At 37.8% G+C, this 22,759-nt stretch overlaps 1 protein-coding gene across 9 annotated transcripts in view; it reads right to left on the bottom strand.

Annotated features, from left to right (window-relative positions):
• Nucleotides 1-2,396: 2,396 nt before the first annotated feature.
• picalmb (phosphatidylinositol binding clathrin assembly protein b) overlaps nt 2,397-22,759 on the bottom strand; it is a 31,481-nt gene continuing 11,118 nt past the window's right edge. Inside the window, exons 5-24 of one of the 9 annotated variants that reach the window (XM_051664807.1) lie at nt 22,474-22,567; nt 20,935-21,046; nt 18,387-18,493; nt 18,259-18,300; nt 17,527-17,538; nt 17,295-17,380; nt 17,006-17,129; nt 15,928-16,061; nt 12,503-12,594; nt 12,204-12,356; nt 11,418-11,501; nt 11,061-11,150; nt 10,329-10,439; nt 9,935-10,042; nt 9,129-9,159; nt 8,922-9,021; nt 8,765-8,824; nt 8,571-8,675; nt 8,212-8,323; nt 2,397-3,739 (exon numbers count right to left, since the gene is read on the bottom strand). In XM_051664807.1, coding sequence (XP_051520767.1) covers nt 8,231-8,323; nt 8,571-8,675; nt 8,765-8,824; nt 8,922-9,021; nt 9,129-9,159; nt 9,935-10,042; nt 10,329-10,439; nt 11,061-11,150; nt 11,418-11,501; nt 12,204-12,356; nt 12,503-12,594; nt 15,928-16,061; nt 17,006-17,129; nt 17,295-17,380; nt 17,527-17,538; nt 18,259-18,300; nt 18,387-18,493; nt 20,935-21,046; nt 22,474-22,567 — 1,738 coding nt within the window. In that variant the 3' untranslated portion in view covers nt 2,397-3,739; nt 8,212-8,230. The remainder of the gene's footprint in view (nt 3,740-8,211; nt 8,324-8,570; nt 8,676-8,764; nt 8,825-8,921; nt 9,022-9,128; nt 9,160-9,934; nt 10,043-10,328; nt 10,440-11,060; nt 11,151-11,417; nt 11,502-12,203; nt 12,357-12,502; nt 12,595-15,927; nt 16,062-17,005; nt 17,130-17,294; nt 17,381-17,526; nt 17,539-18,258; nt 18,301-18,386; nt 18,494-20,934; nt 21,047-22,473; nt 22,568-22,759) is intronic. The other 8 variants (XM_051664812.1, XM_051664810.1, XM_051664811.1 and 5 more) reach the window with 8 other exon arrangements.

A 22,759-nucleotide genomic window follows, 5' to 3' on the forward strand; every position in this document is an offset into this window, starting at 1 on the left:
AGTCTTTACTTCAAGTGCCACTTAAATTAAAAAATAAGTAAATTATATACACATGGAAAATAAAATATGGAACAATTTAGTAACACTTTACAATAAGGTTCCATTTGTTAAGACTGTTAAAGATGCATTAGGTATGGAGATAATACAGTATCAAAACATCTCACAAATGCACACGACAATCCACAAATGCATGCAGCAGATAAAAACAGAGACGCAGCAATCCACAAAGCATGCAACAGATGCACACACACACACACACACACACACACAGCAATTCACAAATGCCCTTAACAGATCCACATGAGTGCTCAATCCACAAATGAAAGTAAAATCATCCCTCCTTTTATAAAAAAAAAAAAAAACAAAAAAACAAGCAAAAATCTAAATTACAGTGACACACTTACAATGGAAGTGAATGGGGCCAGTTTATGGAGGGTTTAAAGGCAGAAATGTGAAGCTTACAATTTTATAAATGCACTTACATTAAATTTTCAGTTAAAACTAATGTATCATTTGAGCTTTAATGTTGTTTATATAGTTGTTTTTAAGGTCGTTTTAGGGTTTTAGGGTTAACAGAGCTATGTTGTCATGGCAACAAAGTTGTAAAATTGGATATAACTTTCCACAGAAAAGCTTAATTAGAAATTTTATCACACTAAAATCGTGTTATCACATATATTGTTTATGTCTTGAGGCTATACTTTTGAAACAGTGAGTATTTTAATGTTTATAGATTGGCCCCATTCACTTCCATTGTAAGTGCCTTACTGTGACTCAGATTTTAATAATAAAAAAAAAATTAAAGAAAAGAAGGGACTGATTGAAGTTAATTTTTGTGCTTATGAACCTTATGTCACAAATGCTGTCGATTAAGCTTAACTTGTGTTTAACCTCGAATATTCCTTTAACCAAGATAAATAAGTGCTGTAAAATATTGTTTATTGTTTGTTCTATCAGGAAGACTCGCAGACTTGAGTGAAATTTAGGATTACATTTATTTGATGAATATAAAACAGAAATGTAATGTCTCTCTTTGGCATAAGCCCCATCTGGCGGTCTGAAGAAGTTGTACTTGGAACCGTCATATCCTACCGGAGATAGGAGGCAGGGGCGAGGAGCCTACCCCCGTGCAGGATGGGACTCAACTGGTGGTGGTGGGGTGGTGGAGGTTGCTGTGTTAGCACACTGAAACAGCAATGTTATAGATTGTGAGCAGACTTATAAAGCATTGGCTTACATGTGATTGGCTAGGAGTTGCCTAGTTAATGGTGCAATGATGTACAGCTGCTAGTCTTCCCGCTAGAACTACGCTGTGCTTCCATTTCATGTTAACACATTTTTAACAAATGGAACCTTACTGTAAAGTGTTACCAAAAAAAATATGATTAACCCAACAAGTTTATATTGGAACAAGTTTAACCTGGTTTATGTTTAACAAGTACAAGTGAGATATTGAAATCAGTAGATAGTCTAAAGAGGGCAAGGAAACAGACAATAATGTAAATGTGTTTGTAGTCTATTAAACTTTTATACCTCCATTTAAGGAACATTCATATTTATATGACTCTTGCATGCAATGTACTATTCTTGGATTAATCAGTTACAAACTCTATAATTTACTGTTTCCTATGGGTAAATATGGTATATTTGGGTGTATTTGTAAATAATAAATACTGGTACATGATTAATCACTATGCTGCAGTAAAACAATTTCAGGTTGACCTGAAAGAACTAATGCATGACAGGCACTTTCAAGACAAATTTAAAGGGATAGTTCACCCAAAAATGAAAATTCTCTAATCATTTACTCACCATCATGCCACCCCAGATGTGTATGACTTTCTTTCTTCTGCTGAACACAAACAAAGATTTTTAGAAGAATATCTTGGCTCTTTTGAGCTGTGAAGCTCCAAAAAGCACATAAAGGCAGCATAAAAGTAATCCATATGACTACAGTGGTTAAATCCATATCTCCAGAAGCAATTTGATAGGTGTGGGTGAGAAACAGATCAATATTTAAGCTATTTTTATACTATAAATCTTCACTTTTACACTTTTCTTCTTTTCTCATATTGCCACCTACTGGGCAGAGAGGAGAAATGTATAGTAAAAAAAGGATTTAAATATTGATCTGTTTCTCACCCACACCAATCATATAACTTTTGAAGGGCATGAATTTTAACACTGGAGTTGGAGATTACTTTTATGCTGCCTTTAAATGCTTTTTGGACTTTCAAAGTTCTGGGCACCATTTATTTGCATTGTGAGGACCAACAGAGCTGAAATATTCTTCTAAAAAGCTTTGTGTTCAGGAGAAGAAAGAAAGTCATACACATCTGGGATTGAATGAGGGTTAGAAAATGATGAGAGAATTAAAATGATTCAGACAAACAATATTTGTGGAAGCTGCACTTTATTAGAAAGAGTTCACTAATTTCTTCGTACATCTTTTAAATACATAAACAAAAAATGATCTGTAACACAGAAATGATTCAGTAAAACTTCGGTAAATTCAAATGTGACTGAATTGCATTCATATTTCAAACCATTCTTAGCTAATCCCTGGACAAACTGCCTACATGATATATGTATATATACATAAAAGCACCGATCAACAGTGCTCAAACTTTCACCCAGTCAATGCGTCTTATATTTTACACTACAAATTTACAGTGATATCAATAACCCTGTTCACGACCAAAATCTAGAGGTGCAGCCAGCTCCCGGCCAGCATTCCTGGGCTTTAGAGAGCAGGGAGTCTGAAACATGAGGGCAACTCTTAACATTCAGATCAGGGGCAGCCATATCTAACGGTCTGTGTGAAAATGATGGCATGCCATGCATAATGCAGAACAAATCCCTTCCCAAGTGTAGCACTTCACAGTCACAGAGGAAGTGCTTTTTTACACCAACAAATATCTTATTGCAAAACCCCTAAGCACAGTATGGACTAAATAGAATAACAAACCATTCACTAATGATCACCCTCCCAATAGCACTGGGCTGCAAATGTTTCATCTATGGGAAGTTGTTCTAGACATAAAATTTAAGAGAATAGTTAGTGCTCTATCATTTAGCTTACAGGTGTATTTTTCACATAATATCTACTTAAAAAATGTAACCTTCATTATACAATCCAACACCCATGAATAATGTTGAATTATTTATAGTTTTTCTCCCAATGTACCTCATAAACTCTCCTGTTTCATTGTTTTAGGCATTAATCATAAATAAATACAAACAACACGCAAGAATTGTCTACTGGTGAATACAATTAAAGTCATAACTAAAAGATAAAATGTAAAACAAAGTCACTGTTACTATTTTATAACATACTATTTCAGATGCTGAGTTATAGTCTGATTTAGGTCAACTTTTGCCACATTACCTCTCGTTAAATGCTCCCGGCTGAAGAGAAAACAAAAATGCTAGCAGGAAAATCAAACTATAGCTTTTCAAAACACAAAATATCAAAGTCTCTCAATGCTCTTACCTATCTTAACAAATTATAAAATGTATGAGGAATCCCTTTGTGGGTTGAACAGCAGCATCACTTGACATCTTAAACAAATTACGAAATGATTGCAGTATGCTCCCAGTCTTTCAACACACTTGGTTTACATCTCTGACGTTGAGTAAGTTGTGGGATTGGTCCTCTGGAGAGCATCCCAGCACAGAGGACAGAGCTTAATGGTTTGACATCATTGAGCAACTTCATTTTGTGTTACATAAACTGCATCTGGAAAAAAATATAGCAATTAAAAGTACAATTAAAAAAGAAAACTTCCCCTTAGTGCAATAAACAATAATGTTGATGTGAAACAACGTTTGCAACCCATTTTACTAGGAATGTCCTGATACAAATTTTTTGAGAGCTAAAATGAGTAACGATGAGTACTTTTCTTTCAGTACTCGGCGATACTGAGTCCAATCCCTTTTTTTTTTGTTTGTTTTTTTTTTTTGTTTTGTTTTTTTTTTAATTCCATATAAACAGTTTATTAAAATGTTATCATCAAAAAGGTGTTTAAATAAATGAATTCATTAAAACTTTAATCAAATTAAAGTATAACAATTAATTTTCAACATGATTTCTATCAAATGAAGTGATTTTAAACAGAACCTCACAGCACAATCCAAAATACAACATTTGAGGTATTTTTTGTCTAATAAAGTCACAGATTACTAAAATTACTATTGATTATGACTATTTATTATTATTATTATTACAGTGAATATACACACAGTAACTATACAGTAGAGATCTATTTCTATCATACTTTTTCTCCTTTAAATTGAGCTTTTATTTTGGCGGAGCTTTTATTTTGAAGTGTTTCTGTGTTGTTATGACCAAGGAGCTCTGACGTTATGACAGTAGCTTGCCACTCTGGAAAAGACGGTCACTACGTTTTAAAGTGGTAATTAAATAAATATGTAGTCTGTATGTGCCTCGTGCTACAAAGTGAATTAGCACTCCGCTCGCTGTCATCTGCTACAAACAGAGCGCGTGATGCTCATGATGGTGTTTTCCGTGTATGAGCCAAGGATCTCTAAATGTATGAGCAATTTGTGTCTTTATGTCAGCACAACACCAGCTCCACACATTCACAAGCACTCACATTTAAAGCACTGCAGATGCTAACTATTTTTTAACTCATTAAATTGCAGCTTTTGCTGTTAAATAATCTCACTAGGACACAACGTGATTTTAATTTACGCGCTTAATGTCATTCATACGACATTCGTACGTCAGATGGTATCGGTTCTTGGTATCGGAGCATTTTTACGAGCATGAGTACAAGTACATGGGCGTGGTATCAGATCCGATTCCGATGCCAGTATCAGTATGGGGACATCCCTACATTTTACATAAATAATGTGAAGTATGTTTGAGTGAAACTGAACAAGAAAAAAATGAGAGGGCTTGGTGATGTCAAATGAAAATAAAGTTGTGTCATTGGTGAAATAAGTTATCACATTTTGACTGAAGATTACAATTATGAACTTTTTTCTTTGAAATCATGGCCACTGGTGAATTAAAAAGACCCAAAAAAGTGTATCTAGAATGTAAAAAGAATCCAATTTGATTTCATGTTGACTTTAATAGGATAATCTGTAACAAAAAATATTATTTTACATAAATAACAGGCAGGGTTCCACACCTTTTGGTCAATTAATTTCCATGAATTTTCCAGTCAATTAAAAAAAATAATTTAATAGAGTTTGCACTTACAAGCTAGAAAAATGTAACTACTTTAGGAATTTCCACTATGTTTTTTTCCAGGCTTCAAAAACTGGAAATTTTTTAAAACTCTTGCATATTTCCAGGTTTTCAATGACCTTTTGTATTTGGGTCCATGAGTGACACGCAATAATTGATAAATCAGTAAATCCGTTGAGAAACTGATAAATCAATTGAGCAATCTATTATAAACGTCATTTGATAAATCAATATATCAACTGAGCAATCAATTATATACATGTGGATAAATAGATAAAAAGAATCAACAATTCGATAATCAAAAAAAAAAAAATTTATTTAAAAAACAGATACATAAACAAATTTAAAATGCAATATTCAGTTCAACCATTTATAATATACAATTTGTGATGCAATAGATTTTTTTTTTTTTATTATTATTAATATTTGATTACAGAGTGATTAATAATTGTATTTTTAATTTGCCCACTGCTTTTACCTATTATCTATTGCCCTTTTATCGATTTCCCGCTGAGACGGGAGGAACGGAGCCTAATTTGCTGTCATCACTCATTGCCCAGATGTTACAGAAGCTGTGATTCGTCAGTGCTCGTTTCATGCAGTTTTCACGTTAAGTTTTAAGCCGTCGAAGATGTGGTTTGTCTCGACTTCTAAGAGAAGCAGCCAACCAACTGGAGAGTCGTGATTCTATGCTCTCCGTCTCCTGCAGATCTGTACCGGAAAAACACGCAGCACAAAATCCTGTAGATGGTAAGTTACTGGTGCCCGAATTGCGGACCTGTTTAACTCATGGCTTAAAGCAAAAGATATCGTGAGCGTGGATGCATGCCATGGTGCGAATTATGGGTTGTCACGGGGGGGTAACCTGCGACCCCCTGGAAAGAAGATCGAGAAAGACCTGGCTGCAGCCCACAGAATGAGGCGGGGATGCATATGGGGCGGAACTACATGTGTTGCTCCACCCACAACCTACTCTCATTGGCTCATTCATCTTTCATAGACATACAAGATAGGAGATGTTGTCATCGTTGCCAGTGTTATCATTGTTTAAGAGAAATTTAATAGTTTAGCCAAACAATTTGATTATAGTGCTTAATTGTATGTGATATTCAATCCTAAGTTCCATGGATTTTATCCTATGTTAAAAGTGAGGAACAAATCGGGATTTAAAGGCTGAAACTGATGTGAAAATGTTCTTAAAGAAATGCTAACTGAGAAGCATGTATGAAGCATATGTTATTTGTGCTCATGCACCATCAGGACCATGTTAAAAGTAGATTATATGTGCCTTATTTTCTGCTGTAACATAGAATATGAGCGAAAGCACCACAACTATCTCAAGAATGGAATAACAGTTTTCATTAATTCATCAGCCTTTTGTTTACTATTGTTGAGGGCATAAATTAAAATGACTAAATCCTAAAATGCAGCGTAATAGATCGAGCAGATAAGGATGGCATTCATAAAGCAAACTTAGTCAATGAATGAATCTATTATTAATTATGCAATAGAGCTGTTATGGCAGAAACTGGGAGAGTAAAAGTGCATGCCAACTGCATACAAGCACATGCCTTATGAATGAATGAACGAATAACATGTGTATTTGTATTCTGTCCCCCAATATTTGAAAACACATTTATATTAAGAATCATTACGTCTTTAAAACATTTTTGAGAATTTGAGTGTAATTTACAGTTAATTTACAGAAGATGGTGCTGTTTGTTTTCATAACCCATATGTCGGGTGCATTTGCATCAGAACTAATAACAACACAATAACAATTGTGTGTGTGTGTGTGTCATATATATTAAAATGTTTATATTACAACAATTCTAATACACTTTTTTTCATTTTCACTGTATGGTGATAAAAAAAACATTTTATTGTTAATTTAACTCATTTATCTAACCATGCATTATAATGAAGGCTTTGTGAAATTGCAACTTTTTGAATTACAGATTTGAATGACAGCAGACACATCAACACTTTTTTCATCATTCCACGTGACTCAGTCCTGCTAAATTTGTTTGAAAAGACAAGTGAGGAACAACACAAAGTCATATCATTTGCGAGATATAGCACTGAAATCGAAATTATCTTGCTTAATAATTTTAACACTGACTACGACCGCATTAATATTAGAGTTGAATCTTCGCCATGGTAGGGTTTAGTCAACAAGACTAAAACAACAACATGCTGCATGCTCAGTCTGACTCCTACTTCATTTTTTTTTCAAAGAACTGAGGTATACAATTTCATATCACTTACGAGCCACAGTACTAAAATCAAAATTATCAGGATGAACTAATTTAAAACACATTTCCTATCATGTACACCTATAAAAGTTGACCGAGCAAATGGGAGCAAGTTATGGGCGGAGCGACACGAGTAGCCCCGCCCCATGTGTTGCCCCACCCCACCCCGTTCTGCAAGCTGCAGCCAGGGATACTTGAAGAAGATCTGATCCCTCTGCCTCTCTCTCTTTCTCGCTGTTCCCCCGCCTCAACATGCGCCTCATTTTTAATTTGTTTATGTATCTGTGATTTTATTAATTGGTTATTTTTTTGATTATCAAATTGTTGATTCTTTTTATCTATTTATCCACATGCATATAATTGATTTCTCAAATGATTTATTGATTTCATTTCAATATTTAGATTTATTTATCAACTGATTATTGCACGTCACATATGGGCCCCCATACATTTTAACCCTAAAAAATTGATTTTCCCTTTAATTGCTTTTGGTTTCCTCATGCTTTCCCATTTTTGACATTTAAATCATTTTCAGGTAAAGCCTGAAACACCAACCAGTCAATAAGGACACTAACTATTATATCTTTTACTAACCATTCACTAACTGCACTAAAAATAACAGAACATACAAACTTTATTTATGGTCTACATCTAGCAAGAACCAAAGGATGATACTGAAAGTACACATGTCATGCAAATGCATGCAAGCCCATCCACGAGCACAAAGGCATGCGGTACCTAGACAAAAGACGAAGCTCTACAAGAAATCCTTGAGGGAGAGCTGTGCAAAGGGGTCTTGTCCTGGGGCTCTGAGAGGACTCTGACTGGAGGGGCTAGAGGCAGCGGAGGGCTAATGCAGAGAGAACGAGACAGAGAGAGAAAGGAAAGAGCTTGGAGTGACAGGGGAAAGCACACATGGAGAAGAGGAATGATCTGCAGTCTGGGAGGGAGTCCTCTGTCACATGGCCCATTAGAACGCAATGGACAATGATTACGGAAGAGTGTTAATAGAAACAACATTCATCACAAGACGTAACAACGTAACGTACATTAACGGTTGGTGAGACCGTAAAGATTACACACTCATTGGATTGTACCTGTGCACTGGACACTGATCCAAAGGGGTTTGATGGCCTCATAACTGGCTGTGTGTACATCATTGTGGGCTGGGTCACCATGGTCATGGAGGGCAACTGTGGAGGCTAAACAGATCAGAATTTGGAGTCATGAGGAGTCATATAATTCTTGAAATAAAGCCATTCTGACTGCATATCTCACTGCAAGTACTAACCATGCCATAACCCATCATTCCTGTAGGTGTTGTGGCAGGGAAAGCCATGATAGATGGTGGCTATAAAACAAAAGATAACTAATGTGAACACCAAGTTCTTATACATTATAATTGGTCTTTCAATGTATTGTCACTGTATATAAAAGTACATTTTTACCATGGAGACAGGGTTCCATGTAGTTGATGGAGCAGTCTTGGGTTGCCAGTTCATTCCACCAGTCATTTTTTTCTCTCCTGGTTGGTTCCAATGGATATCACTGTAAACCAGATGACAGAACAAAACACCATACCAGACTATGAAAAGTGTGTTCTGTCAAAAAGGATATACTGAGTACAGACAACAGAGAAAGGGCAACATTCTTACTTTTTAGTGGTACCATTTCCAATACCCAGATCTGTAAGCAAGATAATATGTATTTTACAATGAAATATGTAAGTAATATAATTTTACCAGAATAGCAATATATTACACCTTGATTTAAAGGGATAGTTCACCCAAAAATGAAAATTCCCTAATTATTTACTCACCCTCATGCCATCCCAGATGTGTATGACTTTCTTTCTTCTGCTGAACATAAACAAAGATTTTTAGATATCTCAGCTGAGTAGGTCCTTTCAGTGCAAGTGAATAGTGACCAGAACTTTGTAGCTCCAAAAAAAAAAATAAGTCAGCATAAAACTAATCCATACGACTCCAGTGGTTAAATCCATATCTTCAGAAGCGATATGATAGGTGTGGGTGAGAAACAAATGTATGTTTAAGTCCTTTTTCCTATAAATCTCCACTTTCACATTCTGAAAGTGAAAGTGGAGATTTATAGCAAAAAATGATTGAAATATTGATCTGTTTCTCACCCAAAATGATTGCATCACTTCAGAAGACGTATATTAATCCACTGGAGTCGTATGGATTACTTTTACTGCAACTGTCTGTGCTTTTTGGAGCTTCAAAGTGATGATCACCATTCACTTGCATTGAAAGGACCTACAGAGCTGAGATATTCTTCATAAAATCTTTGTGTTCAGCAGAAGATAGAAAGTCATACACATCTGGGATGGCATGAGGGTGAGTAAATGATGAGAGAATTTTCGTTTTGGGGTGAGCTATCCCTTTAAGTAGTTTCCTCTGAAAACAACATAAATGTACTTCTCTAAATAATTAACACTTACTTCCTACAAGGTTGGCCAAAGAAGAATCCAGGTCGTCTGATACCAGTTTCTCTGGGTGCTGGTTGGAGGACTGATTTACACCGGCCACAGTGGGTTTCAAAATCCCTGCTGTGATGTTCACAAGTGAGACAAGATGAGGCAAGTTTATTTATATAGCAAATTTCATAAATAATTCTGATGCAATGTGCTTTACAAAATTTTAAAATAATTTTAGGCAGAAAAATGTGTCCACAATGTGACTCAAATACACTGTTTTTCTGTCTTAGAAACAACAGATAACACGTAAAGAATATGATTAAAATATATGTACAATTTTACCATTTAAAGATTATATGTACTTCAGTATTTCAATAAAGTTAACATTTTGTTTGATATTAACTGAAATGCTCCATACCATCTGTATCCAGGCTATTACAGGAGGCAGCTTTAGTACCAAATACAGACTCAAAGTCAACACGCAGCTCCCCTGAGCTCTGTGGAGGAGGCATCTGTGGAGCTGCATACCCTTCAAAAGGCGCAAAACAAAAAAAGCTATTTAAACCTTCTAATAGTGTCCAACACTTCGGCTAGGACACTGCTCTAAGGATACAAGAGTTAGAATGATGGACAATTTCAACACTTACTAAGTAACAGACCTGCCTATAAATGGACCAGTGTGCATGGTCACATGTTAAAATTAGTGCCGGCTAAAATGTAGACAAGCACAAGGCATCCAGAACTAACTCAAGCCATTCACTTGAGCAAATGAGTACACCAAATGCAAACCCACATTTTGTGGCCCGTTTCCCAAAGCCATCAAAACTTAAGAAGTACTTGAGTGGGCAGGGAGATGAATTTATTGTAAATAAGAACTTAAATATTGATGTGCAGCTTTGGGGAAGTGCAACTTTGGGAAACGTACATAAAAAATAATGTACAGTATGTTTGTAAAATCTCTCGTGGAAAACGCTCTTAACCGCTAAGATCAATCATTATTGGGAAACAAGGCCCTGGTCTGAATTGCAACCATGACAGATGTTCGATCATACAGATTTATAGAGGGGGTTCAGAGTCAGAACCATGGGAAACACTGATCACAAAGAGGGACAAAGCCACACAAGGCAACCTCCAGCCACAGGCTCCCTACCTCTGAATAGGCCTGCTACAGTGGAGGGCTCAGACTGGAAGGGAGAGGGGTTTGGGAGATGCTGGACCATAGACGCTTGACCAAAAGAGTCTGACAGGCAGGCAGAGAGAAGGAGAAACAACACGGCAAGCATTACAATGTTAAACAGACATGAAAATGCACAAAAAAGACATTTCAGATTACACAGATTAGTAAAGAGCGAAATTAGACAGCAATATTAAGACTAAACAACATCCATGTGCACAAGGCAAACAGCATCCACAGGTTAGTCATGTGCTTTCCCTATGCACTGCTTCAGTGCTCCTATGTTTCCTGAGAGAGGGGAAACATAGGTTGAATGGTTTGCCATCATGGTACCTGAGATTAAGTGCTCTATCCGCACAGTGCGTTTGTAATTGGTTGATACAGATGAACTTGAATCAATAAAGGGATTGTACTGATCTATGGTGAAAAGGAAAAACAAACATATCATTAACTAATATCTTTATAGTTAAACTAGTAACCTAATCAGTGTACTAACAACTAGACTAAGGTGAAAATGGCAATTAAATACTGTATTATGTCAGAATGATTTTTTAACATAAACTAGTTCTGAACATTTAAACAGGGCTCCCACACTTTTTGATCAATGAATTTCCATGATCTTTCCATGACCTGTCAAGTCGTTCATGAGAACTACAAAAAAACACTACACTTTTATCATTACTAGATTACTTCCATTTGTACGTCATGTATCTTTGGAATACATAGAATTATTATACTTAACGAAATAGCTCACCCAAAAATAAAAATTATGTCACAATTAACTAACCCTCTGTACCATCTGTAATTCATAAAACAGCCCCATGTGAACAAAGCTAAAACAAAGCTTTGTGTTTACCAACATTCAGAGATTTTATTTCAGCACTGCCACTAATTTGGTCTCCAATTACAGACTGCATTTTTACTCAAAGGTCAACTTAAACTCATGCCTGTGGATAAACAGACTTAGTGAAACACAGTGTGACCGAACTTAATCAGGGGACGTCTGATTTGACACAACAGGATTCTGAGCATGCGAAACAACGGGGGACTTTAATCGACCAAAAATTTAAACTAATAAACACTTTGGATGGGTTGAAGAAGAAACTAAAGTGTGTTTACCACCAAATATCTCATGACCTGACGTCCTAGAGGAGAAACTAACACCATCGGATGACATTACAGGTAGATGAGCACCATCAACAACAAGTTTGGTTAGGAAAGGGTTTAGATTTGGAATGGAGTCGTCGACAGCTTCAGAAGAAGAGAAAGGATCTGAGCAGGCAAAAGAAGAAAGAGAGAGAAAGAGTCGAACAGGAGGACATTAGAACGAGACTCAAATTAACACAGCTACAGCATGCTGAATCTACAGTATGAGACGTCACATGCAAAGGACATATTTTAGATGTGAAAGATCTTACCTCCCCATGCCGTGGCCACCGATGGTCCCGGCTGCATGCTTGGCTGAAAGTTAGTCGGCAGGTCAAAGAGGTCACTCTCCATCTTCAGGGCACTGAGGGTCAAATAAGAGGATTACAAAAATATCACCTGACCACAAAGCAGTTTAACAAATTTGTGAGTCTCATTATATCACAGTTACATAGGAAAAAACATGTTTGGTATATTTCCAGACTAATCGCACTTTGAATTCGGCGACAGTCAGTTGAAAGTTCTGCAGCTAAAATCGGTCTGTGCTTACTGAAAATCATAATACTGCCCCCAGTGGCCGAAACTGGAAGTATTGTTGAACATATAGACATACACCGATCAGCCACAACATTAAAACCACTGACAGGTGAAGTGAATAACATTGATTATATCATTACAATGGCACCTGTCAAGGGGTATATTAGGCAGCAAGTGAACAGTCAGTTCTTGAATATCATGTGTTGGAAGCAGGAAAAATGGGCAAGCGTAAGGATCTGAGTGACTTTGACAAGGGCCCATTTGTGATGGATAGACGACTGGATCAGAGCATCTCCAAAACGGCAGGTCTTGTGGGGTGTTCCTAGTATGCAGTGGTTAGTACCTACCAAAAGTGGTCCAAGGAAGGACAACCGGTGAACTGGCGACAGGGTCATGGGCGCCCAAGGCTCATTGATGCGCATGGGGAGCGAAGGCTAGCCTGTCTGGTCCGATCCCACAGAAGAGCTACTGTAGCACAAACTGCTGAAAAACGTAATGCTGGCCAAGATAGAAAGGTGTCAGAACACACAGTGCATCGCAGCTTGCTGCATATGAGCTGCGTAGCTGCAGACCGGTCCGAGTGCCCATGCTGACCCCTGTCAACCACCAAAAGCGGCTACAATGGGCACGTGAGCGTCAGAACTGGACCATGGAGCAATGGAAGAATGTGGCCTGGTCTGATGAATCACATATTCTTTTAGATCATGTGGACGGCTGGGTGCGTGTGCGTCGTTTACCTGGGGAAGAGATGGCAGCAGGATGCACTATGGGAAGAAGGCAGGCCGGCGGAGGCAGTGTGATGCTCTGGGCAATGTTCTGCTGGGAAACTGGCATTCATGTGAATGTTACTTTGACATATACCACCTACCTAAAGACTGTTGCAGACCACATACACCCCTTCATAGCAATGGTATTCCCTGATGGCAGTGGCCTCTTTCAGCAGGATAATTCGCCCTGCCAAACTGCAATAATTGTTCAGGAATGGTTTGAGGAACATGACAGAGTTTAAGGTGTTGACTTGGCCTCCAAATTCCCAGATCTCAATCCGATTGAGCATCTATGGGATGTGCTGGACCAACAAGTTCAATCCATGGAGGTCCCACCTCGCAACTTAAAGGACTTAAAGGATCTGCTGCTGACGTCTCTGTGCCAGATACCACAGGACACCTTCAGAGGTCTTGTGGAGTCCATGCCTTGATGGGTCAGAGCTGTTTTGGTGGCACGAGGGGGACCTACACGATATTAGGCAGGTGGTTTTAATGTTGTGGCTGATCGGTGTATGTGAGTGAAATGTCCACAGTGGTGCCAAAAGCGAATATTTTTAGTTGTAAATGATGTATTACAGTCAACAGGGCTACTCCCTAACCTAAACCCTAACCTAACCATAAGTGGAGTAAAAATGTAATTTTAGAGCAAAAACCAACCTCTGAATCACACTCACCATTTTTTTATATGAATGCAATTACTTGACGGTTCCCATGGGACCAGAACCCATGTCTCAGAAGATGATTGTGCTATGCGTTTTCAGTAGCGCTAAAGGGAAAGATGATCTCGCTTGAAGTGATGAAAAAACGTCTGATAGGGAGGCCGCTTGACAGTAATTGAATAGAATGGAATTGATTTCTGGGTACATGAACTTGGGTTTGCACAGATTAGTCGACTACAACTTACTTAGTCGACACCATCACCCTGAAGTTGACTAGTCGCTCACCACGTGATTTGTTAAACATGTCTGTGGGAAATACAGCACAGTGGCTCAAATATAGTCTGTGATGTTCTGTCAGACTCACATTTAAGAATTCACTTCAGAATTAGTGTTTGTTCACTGTGTCGCTCTGCTCAACAACGCAACGCATCAACATATCAACAACAATCTTACGCATTTTCTGTATGTGTATTGCACATGCGCATAGCATTGTATCAACACCGATAATGTTCAGAACATCTCATAGGCTATTCTGATAAAGATGACACAGGTGCTACGATAACCTGCAATACATGCAAACTGGTCTTCAAATATATCCAAAATACTAGATTTATGTTGACATAGATGTTGTTCACTCCTTCAAGAACACGATTCAGCTAAAGTCAGAAAAGTACTTCAAGTTGTAATCTGATAACTCGACAGAATACATCCCAATTGTCAACTTTGTGTGTTGGGACATCAAGCTGGAGTCAGTTGACCTGATGGAACACATCCCAATTGTCAACTTTGTGTGTTAGAACATCTGAGTTGGATGCTGTTCGCTCCTTCAAGAAAGCAATTCTGCAACAGTTTTGAAAAGCACTTCAATTGGAGTCCACTACATGACGAATGCATCGCCATTGACGTCTGCACACTAGATCCTGTGGTCACCCGAAACCATCTGAACAAGAGGACAGGGAACTACAACTAGTCCAGGCTAAGTCTTTTAGCTATGTTACAGCTCCACTTATGCCTAGCTGTTGTGGCAAGTTGCTTACGAGGATATAACTTTATGATACAATCCGATCTGTTCACATACAAAACAACGCTCAGACTGTCGCTCATTATTTTCCCCTCAGGCGTCCCCTGTGGTGGTTTGGGGGTGAAATGATGTTACATCTGTTTGAGTTCAACTCGACTAATGGGCTCGACTATTAAAAATCAGTAGTCGTGAAACCCCTACTTGGTACATGTTAATATACTGTTTACATGTGTATACTGTACATGTGTAAAGGCTACTGCCAGGGTTTTGCTCCATTCAGAATTGAATTTGAGTTGAGGTAGCAAACAGGATGTAAAAATAAAAAAGGAAGTACACTTAAAATGTAATGAAATTCAAACATATTCATATAACTGCTGTACATGTAGCTTTTAACAATATATTAAATTTTTCAGTGTGAATAACCCATAAACATGTTATCATAAACACTATTTCCTATTTCCAGAGAAAAACAGATGTGAAACATACAATGTTTGAAATGACACCTATTGAAATTTGTATTATCTATAAGAACATTCCTCTACCTGTCACATAAATTCCAATAATAATTCAACATTTAGTGCACCATGGCCAATTCAATTTAAATTCAGACTCATGAAATGAATGAGAGCCAATTCTTAAATTCTGCTTAAATTCTGTTAGATTTTGCCCAGCCCTGGCTACTGCACATTCTGTGAGTTAATATCCAGGCTAACCCATTGGAGCAGCTGGGCGTGGAGAACAGGTCTATGGCAGGAGCTGTGTTGATGCATGCTGCTGTGGTGGAGACAGGAGAAGTGTCAGTTGTACCAAATGAAGGCCTCTTGGAAAGCTCCTTCAGCCTCTGTTCCTATTAATATAAAGCACACAACATCAGTTGAAATCGCATTTAACGCATGTTAAAGGGCTAGTTCACCCAAAAATTCTCTCATCATTTACTCACCCTCATGCCATCCCAGATGTGTATGACTTTCTTTCTTCTGCTGAACAAAGATTTTTTGACAGCTCTGTTGGTCCATACAATGCAAGTGAATGGTGGCCAAAACTTTTAATGTTCAAAAAGAACATAAAGGCAGCATAAAAGTAATCCATATGACTCCAGTGGTTAAATCCATGTCTTCAGAAGCAATATGATAGGTGTGAGTGAGAAACAGATTCATATTTAAATTGTCCTCTCTGCCCAGTAGGTGGTGATAATTGGCAAAAACAAAAGTAGAAGATAAATTTATAGCAAAAAAATGACTTAAATATTGATCTCTTTCTCACCCACACTTATCATATAGCTTCTGCTTGGATTTGGATTTAACCACTGGAGTCTTATGGATTACTTTTATGCTGCCTTTATTTGCTTTTTGGACCTTCAAAGTTCTGGCCACCATTCACTTGTATTGTATGGACCTACAGAGTTGAAATATTCTTCTAAAAATATTCATTTGTGTTCAGCAGAAGATAGAAAGTCATACACATATGGGGTGGCATGAGGGTGAGTAAATGATGAGAGAATTTTCATTTTTGGGTCAACTAACCCTTTAACAAGGCAGAGCTGTATGCTTGCACCGGTACAAGTGGGCTAAAAAATGTAAAAGTAACACAGAAGATTAGAAATAGGTAGAAATGATTTTATAATTCAAAAACACTGGTAGACAACATGGAATTAAATGTACATGGACCTACATGTGAAACGACCAACCACAGTTTTACATTTTATAAATGTGATGCTTTAAAACACCACAACAAAAGTTGCCAACAGAAAATGTGGAAACTTATTTCAGTACGTGTGCTCCTGTTATGTACCTTTAGAGCTTTCAATCGTGCCTGCTCCTCCTCCAGAGCTGCCTGCTTTTCTCTTTCATCCACTTTGGTGAAAGACATGCCAGTGTTGGCCAGAGATGACACAGCATTGGAAAGTGTGCTTGCCCTACAAAAGTCAAAGAAACATAAATTGGGCTTCTGATGAGAAATTACACCTACACTATACATAGCTATTGCAGTTTATATGGTTAAAAAATCCTGTCAACAGAATCCGTCTTTTACAACTCATTAATTTGTATTCAGTGCTGAGCGTGACATTTGAATGGCCCACCTGCTGGCGGCGGTGGAGTCCTTCACCTTCTTTCCTTCTAATGATGCCAAGTGTTGCTCGAGGGCATCCAAAAGACTGCTGGGGGCCTGATGGAATGCAAAACATTTAATTAGGAATAGTGCACTGCTTGTATCAACAAACTATTGAAAGGACAGTAAAGAGCTTGACATATCTTAATAATAAATAATAATCAGTGCAAAGGAGTGCAGAAAAGAGTGAGAAAAATACTTACACAGACTGTAAACTGAAGAAGAACAGAAGGTGGAAAGATAAAGGGAAATACAGAATATAAAGGTGGTCTTGGTCAGACACACAGTGCATGTATTTCAAAGTAGCAATCTACTCTTAATTATGCCTATGATGGTATTTATTCTGATCATATAGTCTATCATTTTGAAAGGGATAGTTCACCCAAAAATGAAAATTCTGTCCTCATTTACTCGCCCTCATTTAGTTCCAAACCCATATGAGACGGAATATTAGGGACTAACAGTCCACTTTTATTGTACAGAAAACAAGAGCACCGTCTACTTTCTTCAGAATTTCTCCTCTTGTATTCCACAGAAAAGATAAAATTATATGGGTTTGGAACGACATGAAGGTGAGTAAATGGCTTAAAATTTTTGGATGAACTGTCCCTTTAAAATTGGCCATTTTTGACTCAGTCCTACATGTATTGACTACATCTGTGGAAGTCACAATCGACAACATCATTATATCTCTATTCTCAAAAATTCACTGAGCCCATAACACCTTTATTTGCTGTAGAAAGGGGAAAAGTTAACATAGAAAACGTGACAAGTCTTCAGTGACATGCACATCCTAATGAATTTCATGCATCTGGCACTCGGAAATGCATTTGTGCAAGGTAAAGTGAGAGAGAAAGCAGAACAGATTTGAAAAAAAAAGTTAATAATACTGAAAGAGAGAAGGACTTTAAGTCAGGATAAAAGTACGGTCTTACCTGGGACAAGTCAGGTATGTCCCCACGGTCTATTCCCACCTGCTATAAGATGAGAAGAACAATGTTACACAATGCTTTTACTGTAATGAATTCCTTTGCTAAATCAGAGCAACACATGAGAATCTAACCTCTGCCACTTTCAGGAACTCTGAAATCCGGGTCATTCGGGTAAGGAATTTCTTGTAGATATCCAGCCCTTCTTTGCACTGAACTTTTTTCATGTCAAAGTACTTTTCTGTGAGAGGAAGACAAAAATTAACCCATTAACAGTCATATCATGTTGAGATTTCTGCATTGAGTATTAAAATTTATTCCACAGGTTTACATTTCCAGAGTTTAAAAATCAGTTATAAAAGTTTATTTATTTATAAAATTTAATCCCCAATGCAATAAAAGCACTTATTGAAACCAAGCTGCACAAACGCCTCATTCTCTACTTCCACAACTTCCCTACATCACTGGGGGCTCTTTAATTCATGACTGCCTCTACAGTGAAAAACATCAATGCCTACTTTATGTCATAGCACCCTTGTCCCCACCCACTGGCGCTCCATTTGTACACAGAAAGAGAGAGAGCAGGACAAACAGGCCTAGTGTGGCCTAACAATTCCAGAACACCAAAGGGGACCCATCTAGTCTATTTTGAATTACTTTTGTATATAAACATGCACTAGACAGACGTCTCTGTCCGTTGTCATGTATCTCGCACCGCTTTTAAAAGACACATTGTCAAGTTACAACTCTGAAAGGAGATGCCATCATCAGCTGCTCTGCCCCTTGCTGTTTTGAGCACAAACGCGTCCTGGACACTTTCTTGCACCCATATGCGCAATTTTTAATTGTTGGTAAATGAAAACATGCACTAGCTGGACGTCTTTGACCGATTTAATGTGTTTCTGGCATGTATGTGCATTTTTTTCGGCTCATATCAGCGCAGATTGCTTGTGAACCAGTCAAAACGATTCAAGCTTTGCAAAGTAACTGTTACTGAAGGATGGGGCAGTTAAAAATACTTGGACCCGATTGCAAAACTGTAAGTAAACAGATTAATTCATAAATATTTCAACTGTCATGACTGTTTGATAGTTTATGATGCTGATGTGCATACAGTAAGGGAACAGTTTAATATATTTGGAAGCAATGTGTTGGATGTGCATTAGCGCTGGGCGATACATCGACTACCCACGATATCATAGTGATGATTTTGCTGACGATATAAACAATAACGTGTATATCGCAATGATTTTAATGAGCCTTTTATTTGGCCATTAAGTTTCATAGAGTGCATCAGTAGACTAATTTCACGATTCTTCAGGGCTGTATATTTAATCAAAATAACATCAAAATGGAGATATGATCATGTGTGATTATTTAACTGCCAAAGGCTGCGTTTAAAGACAGATAAACATGGTCTGTGTGCGCTTCAGAATGAACAGGCGACGAGCTGATCTGTGTGCATGCATGGGGCCGGAGGAGGCTCATGTTTGTAGCGCAGTTCACCTGCATTGTGAAGTACTGCAGGTTCAAGCAATCTCGCAATTCCCAACTTTAGTAACCTCTATAAAGTTATTATACAAATCTACAAACAGTAAAGGAGAGTTTGACAGCGTTCACAAGACGCAAAACGTATAACTGCCAAACAAACTTTGCACTTCCAGTTTCATAATTAAAGCTCCTGGTGAAGGTGAAATAAACGCAACTGCACTTGCACTGTCAAAATTAAAACCTCAGTTTAGGGTGAATTAAATAGGACAGAAATATATTAATTTATTTTTAACAAATCTTATCCTATTATAATATAATAATGATTCAGTATTATATTATAATAATCAACTTGACTGGGTTCCAGAGTAATAATTTAGTATGATGCACTATTCATCTGGTTTCCAAAAAAGTAAGTAGTTTTTGCAAACCTTATTCATTCACAAAGAAAAATGTTTTAGTAAAAATATATCAAGGTAAATAAGATTTTTATTATGCTTCCATGTATGATTGTTTGTTAAATATAAGCATAAGTATAAACATGCAAATCAGTGAAAATGATTACATTTTACTCCCATTTTTAATTTAGTGAAAAACTGTGGGAAACATGCCTCCATCATTTTTAATAGATTTATATTTAATACCTTTGAAATATGAATTCTACTTGGCTACAATGGCTGTTTAGATGAAATGATGGTTCCTCTGATTAAAAAAAAAACAAACTTTTATGCTATTTCAGAGCAAAAACATATTATTGAGATATATATCGAATATCGTCAATTTGCTGAAAAATAACGAGATATAATTTCTGAAGCCATATTGCCCAGCACTAATGTGCATTATGTGTAAACCCTGAAATTTAGTTTTATAATGTTGAGGAGCTTGTTTATTCTCTTCCGATTGAGTTTCAAATATGGTTGTATTTGAGGGGCTGCATGATGTTAGCCAATCATAACAGTGGGCCTTAACATTGAACTTTAAAGGAGGCACTTAGGCCAAAACCGAGCGTTTCAAACAGAAGGCCAGAGACAGTATGGAAAATTATCATATATTACTACATTTTACTAAAAGTTTACTAACATTATCAGTGGACCTCAGGGAAGATAATAAACTTATATATAAAAAAAAAAAGAGTACGTCATGACCCATTTAAAATAATTCAGAATTGAGAAAAAAGCACCCTGCAAGACCTACCCAGTAAGTTAATTATCCCCTCATTGTAAGCTGCAAAAAGTCGGATTGAGTCTTTGAAGAGAAGCATGAAGGCTGCATTGATAACCCCATTGGTGAGCTCATTGGCATTGACCTGGAAAGACACAAATCCTTATTTATTTTTACAAATATTCATGAATACACAGTAAATTTTGCCCAAGTACTTTGCTGAAACAGAGTATATATTAACTGCATATACACTATATTGCCAAAAGTATTCGCTCATCTGCCTTTAGACGCATATGAACTTAAGTGACATCCCATTCTTAATCCATAGGGTTTAATATGACGTTGGCCCACCCTTTGCAGCTATAACAGCTTCAACTTTTCTAGGAAGGCTTTCCACAAGGTTTAGGAGTGTGTTTATGGGAATTTTTGACCATTCTTCCAGAAGCGCATTTGTGAGGTCAGACACTGATGTTGGACGAGAAGGCCTGGCTCGCAGTCTTTGCTCTAATTCATCCTAAAGGTGCTCTATCGGGTTGAGGTCAGGACTCTGTGCAGGCCAGTCAAGTTCTTCCACACCAAACTCGCTCATCCATGTCTTTATGGACCTTGCTTTGTGCACTAGTGCGCAGTCATGTTGGAACAGGAAGGGGCCATCCCCAAACTGTTCCCACAAAGTTGGGAGCATGGAATTGTCCAAAATCTCTTGGTATGCTGAAGCATTCAGAGTTCCTTTCACTGGAACTAAGGGGCCAAGCCCAGCTCCTGAAAAACAACCCCACACCATAATCCCCCCTCCACCAAATTTCACAGTTGGCACAATGCAGTCAGACAAGTACCGTTCTCCTGGCAACCGCCAAACCCAGACTCATCCATCAGATTGTCAGATGGAGAAGCGTGATTCGTCACTCCAGAGAATGCGTCTCCACTGCTCTAGAGTCCAGTGGTGGCGTGCTTTACACCACTGCATCCGACGCTTTGCATTGCACTTGGTGATGTATGGCTTGGATGCAGCTGCTCGGCCATGGAAACCCATTCCATGAAGCTCTCTACGCACTGTTCTTGAGCTAATCTGAAGGCCACATGAACTTTGGAGGTCTGTAGCAATTGACTCTGCAGAAAGTTGGCGACCTCTGTGCACCATGCGCCTCAGCATCCACTGACCCCGCTCTGTCATTTTACGTGGCCTACCTCTTCGTGGCTGAGTTGCTGTCATTCCCAATCACTTCCCCTTTGTTATAATACCACTGACAGTTGACTGTGGAATATTTAGTAGCAAGGAAATTTCACGACTGGACTTGTTGCACAGGTGGCATCCTATCACAGTACCACGCTGGAATTCACTGACCTCCTGAGAGCGGCCCATTCTTTCACAAATGTTTGTAGAAGCAGTCTGCATGCCTAGGTGCTTCATTTTATACACCTGTGGCCATGGAAGTGATTGGAACACCTGAATTCAATTATTTGGATGGGTGAGCAAATACTTTTGGCAATATAGTGTATCTTAGAGAGTGCATTTTTAAGCAATGAGCATTCTAAGACATGTATGTAGATCAGCCATCAGCTCCAACTTACATTGAAGTCAAGAAGCGCATCCATCTGGTTCTGTATAATGGGAATGGTTTTAAGAAGCTTCTCTGTGTTCATGGTTCTCATCACACCATCCACCCTTTAGGACAAGATTTTAAAATATAGGTCAAATAACATTAGGGGTGATTAGTGCATGAACCAGTAAAATGACTTCAAGTATAATGTGACCTGCACAAATCCCCCATTAGAAGATCTATGACAAAAACTACAGCTATGGCTTATAAAATTATTTTATCGAGTGAATAATTGGTGGTCAAACGAATCACCATTT

This window comes from Myxocyprinus asiaticus, chromosome 31, assembly GCF_019703515.2.
Source record: "Myxocyprinus asiaticus isolate MX2 ecotype Aquarium Trade chromosome 31, UBuf_Myxa_2, whole genome shotgun sequence".
Lineage (NCBI taxonomy): Eukaryota > Metazoa > Chordata > Actinopteri > Cypriniformes > Catostomidae > Myxocyprinus > Myxocyprinus asiaticus.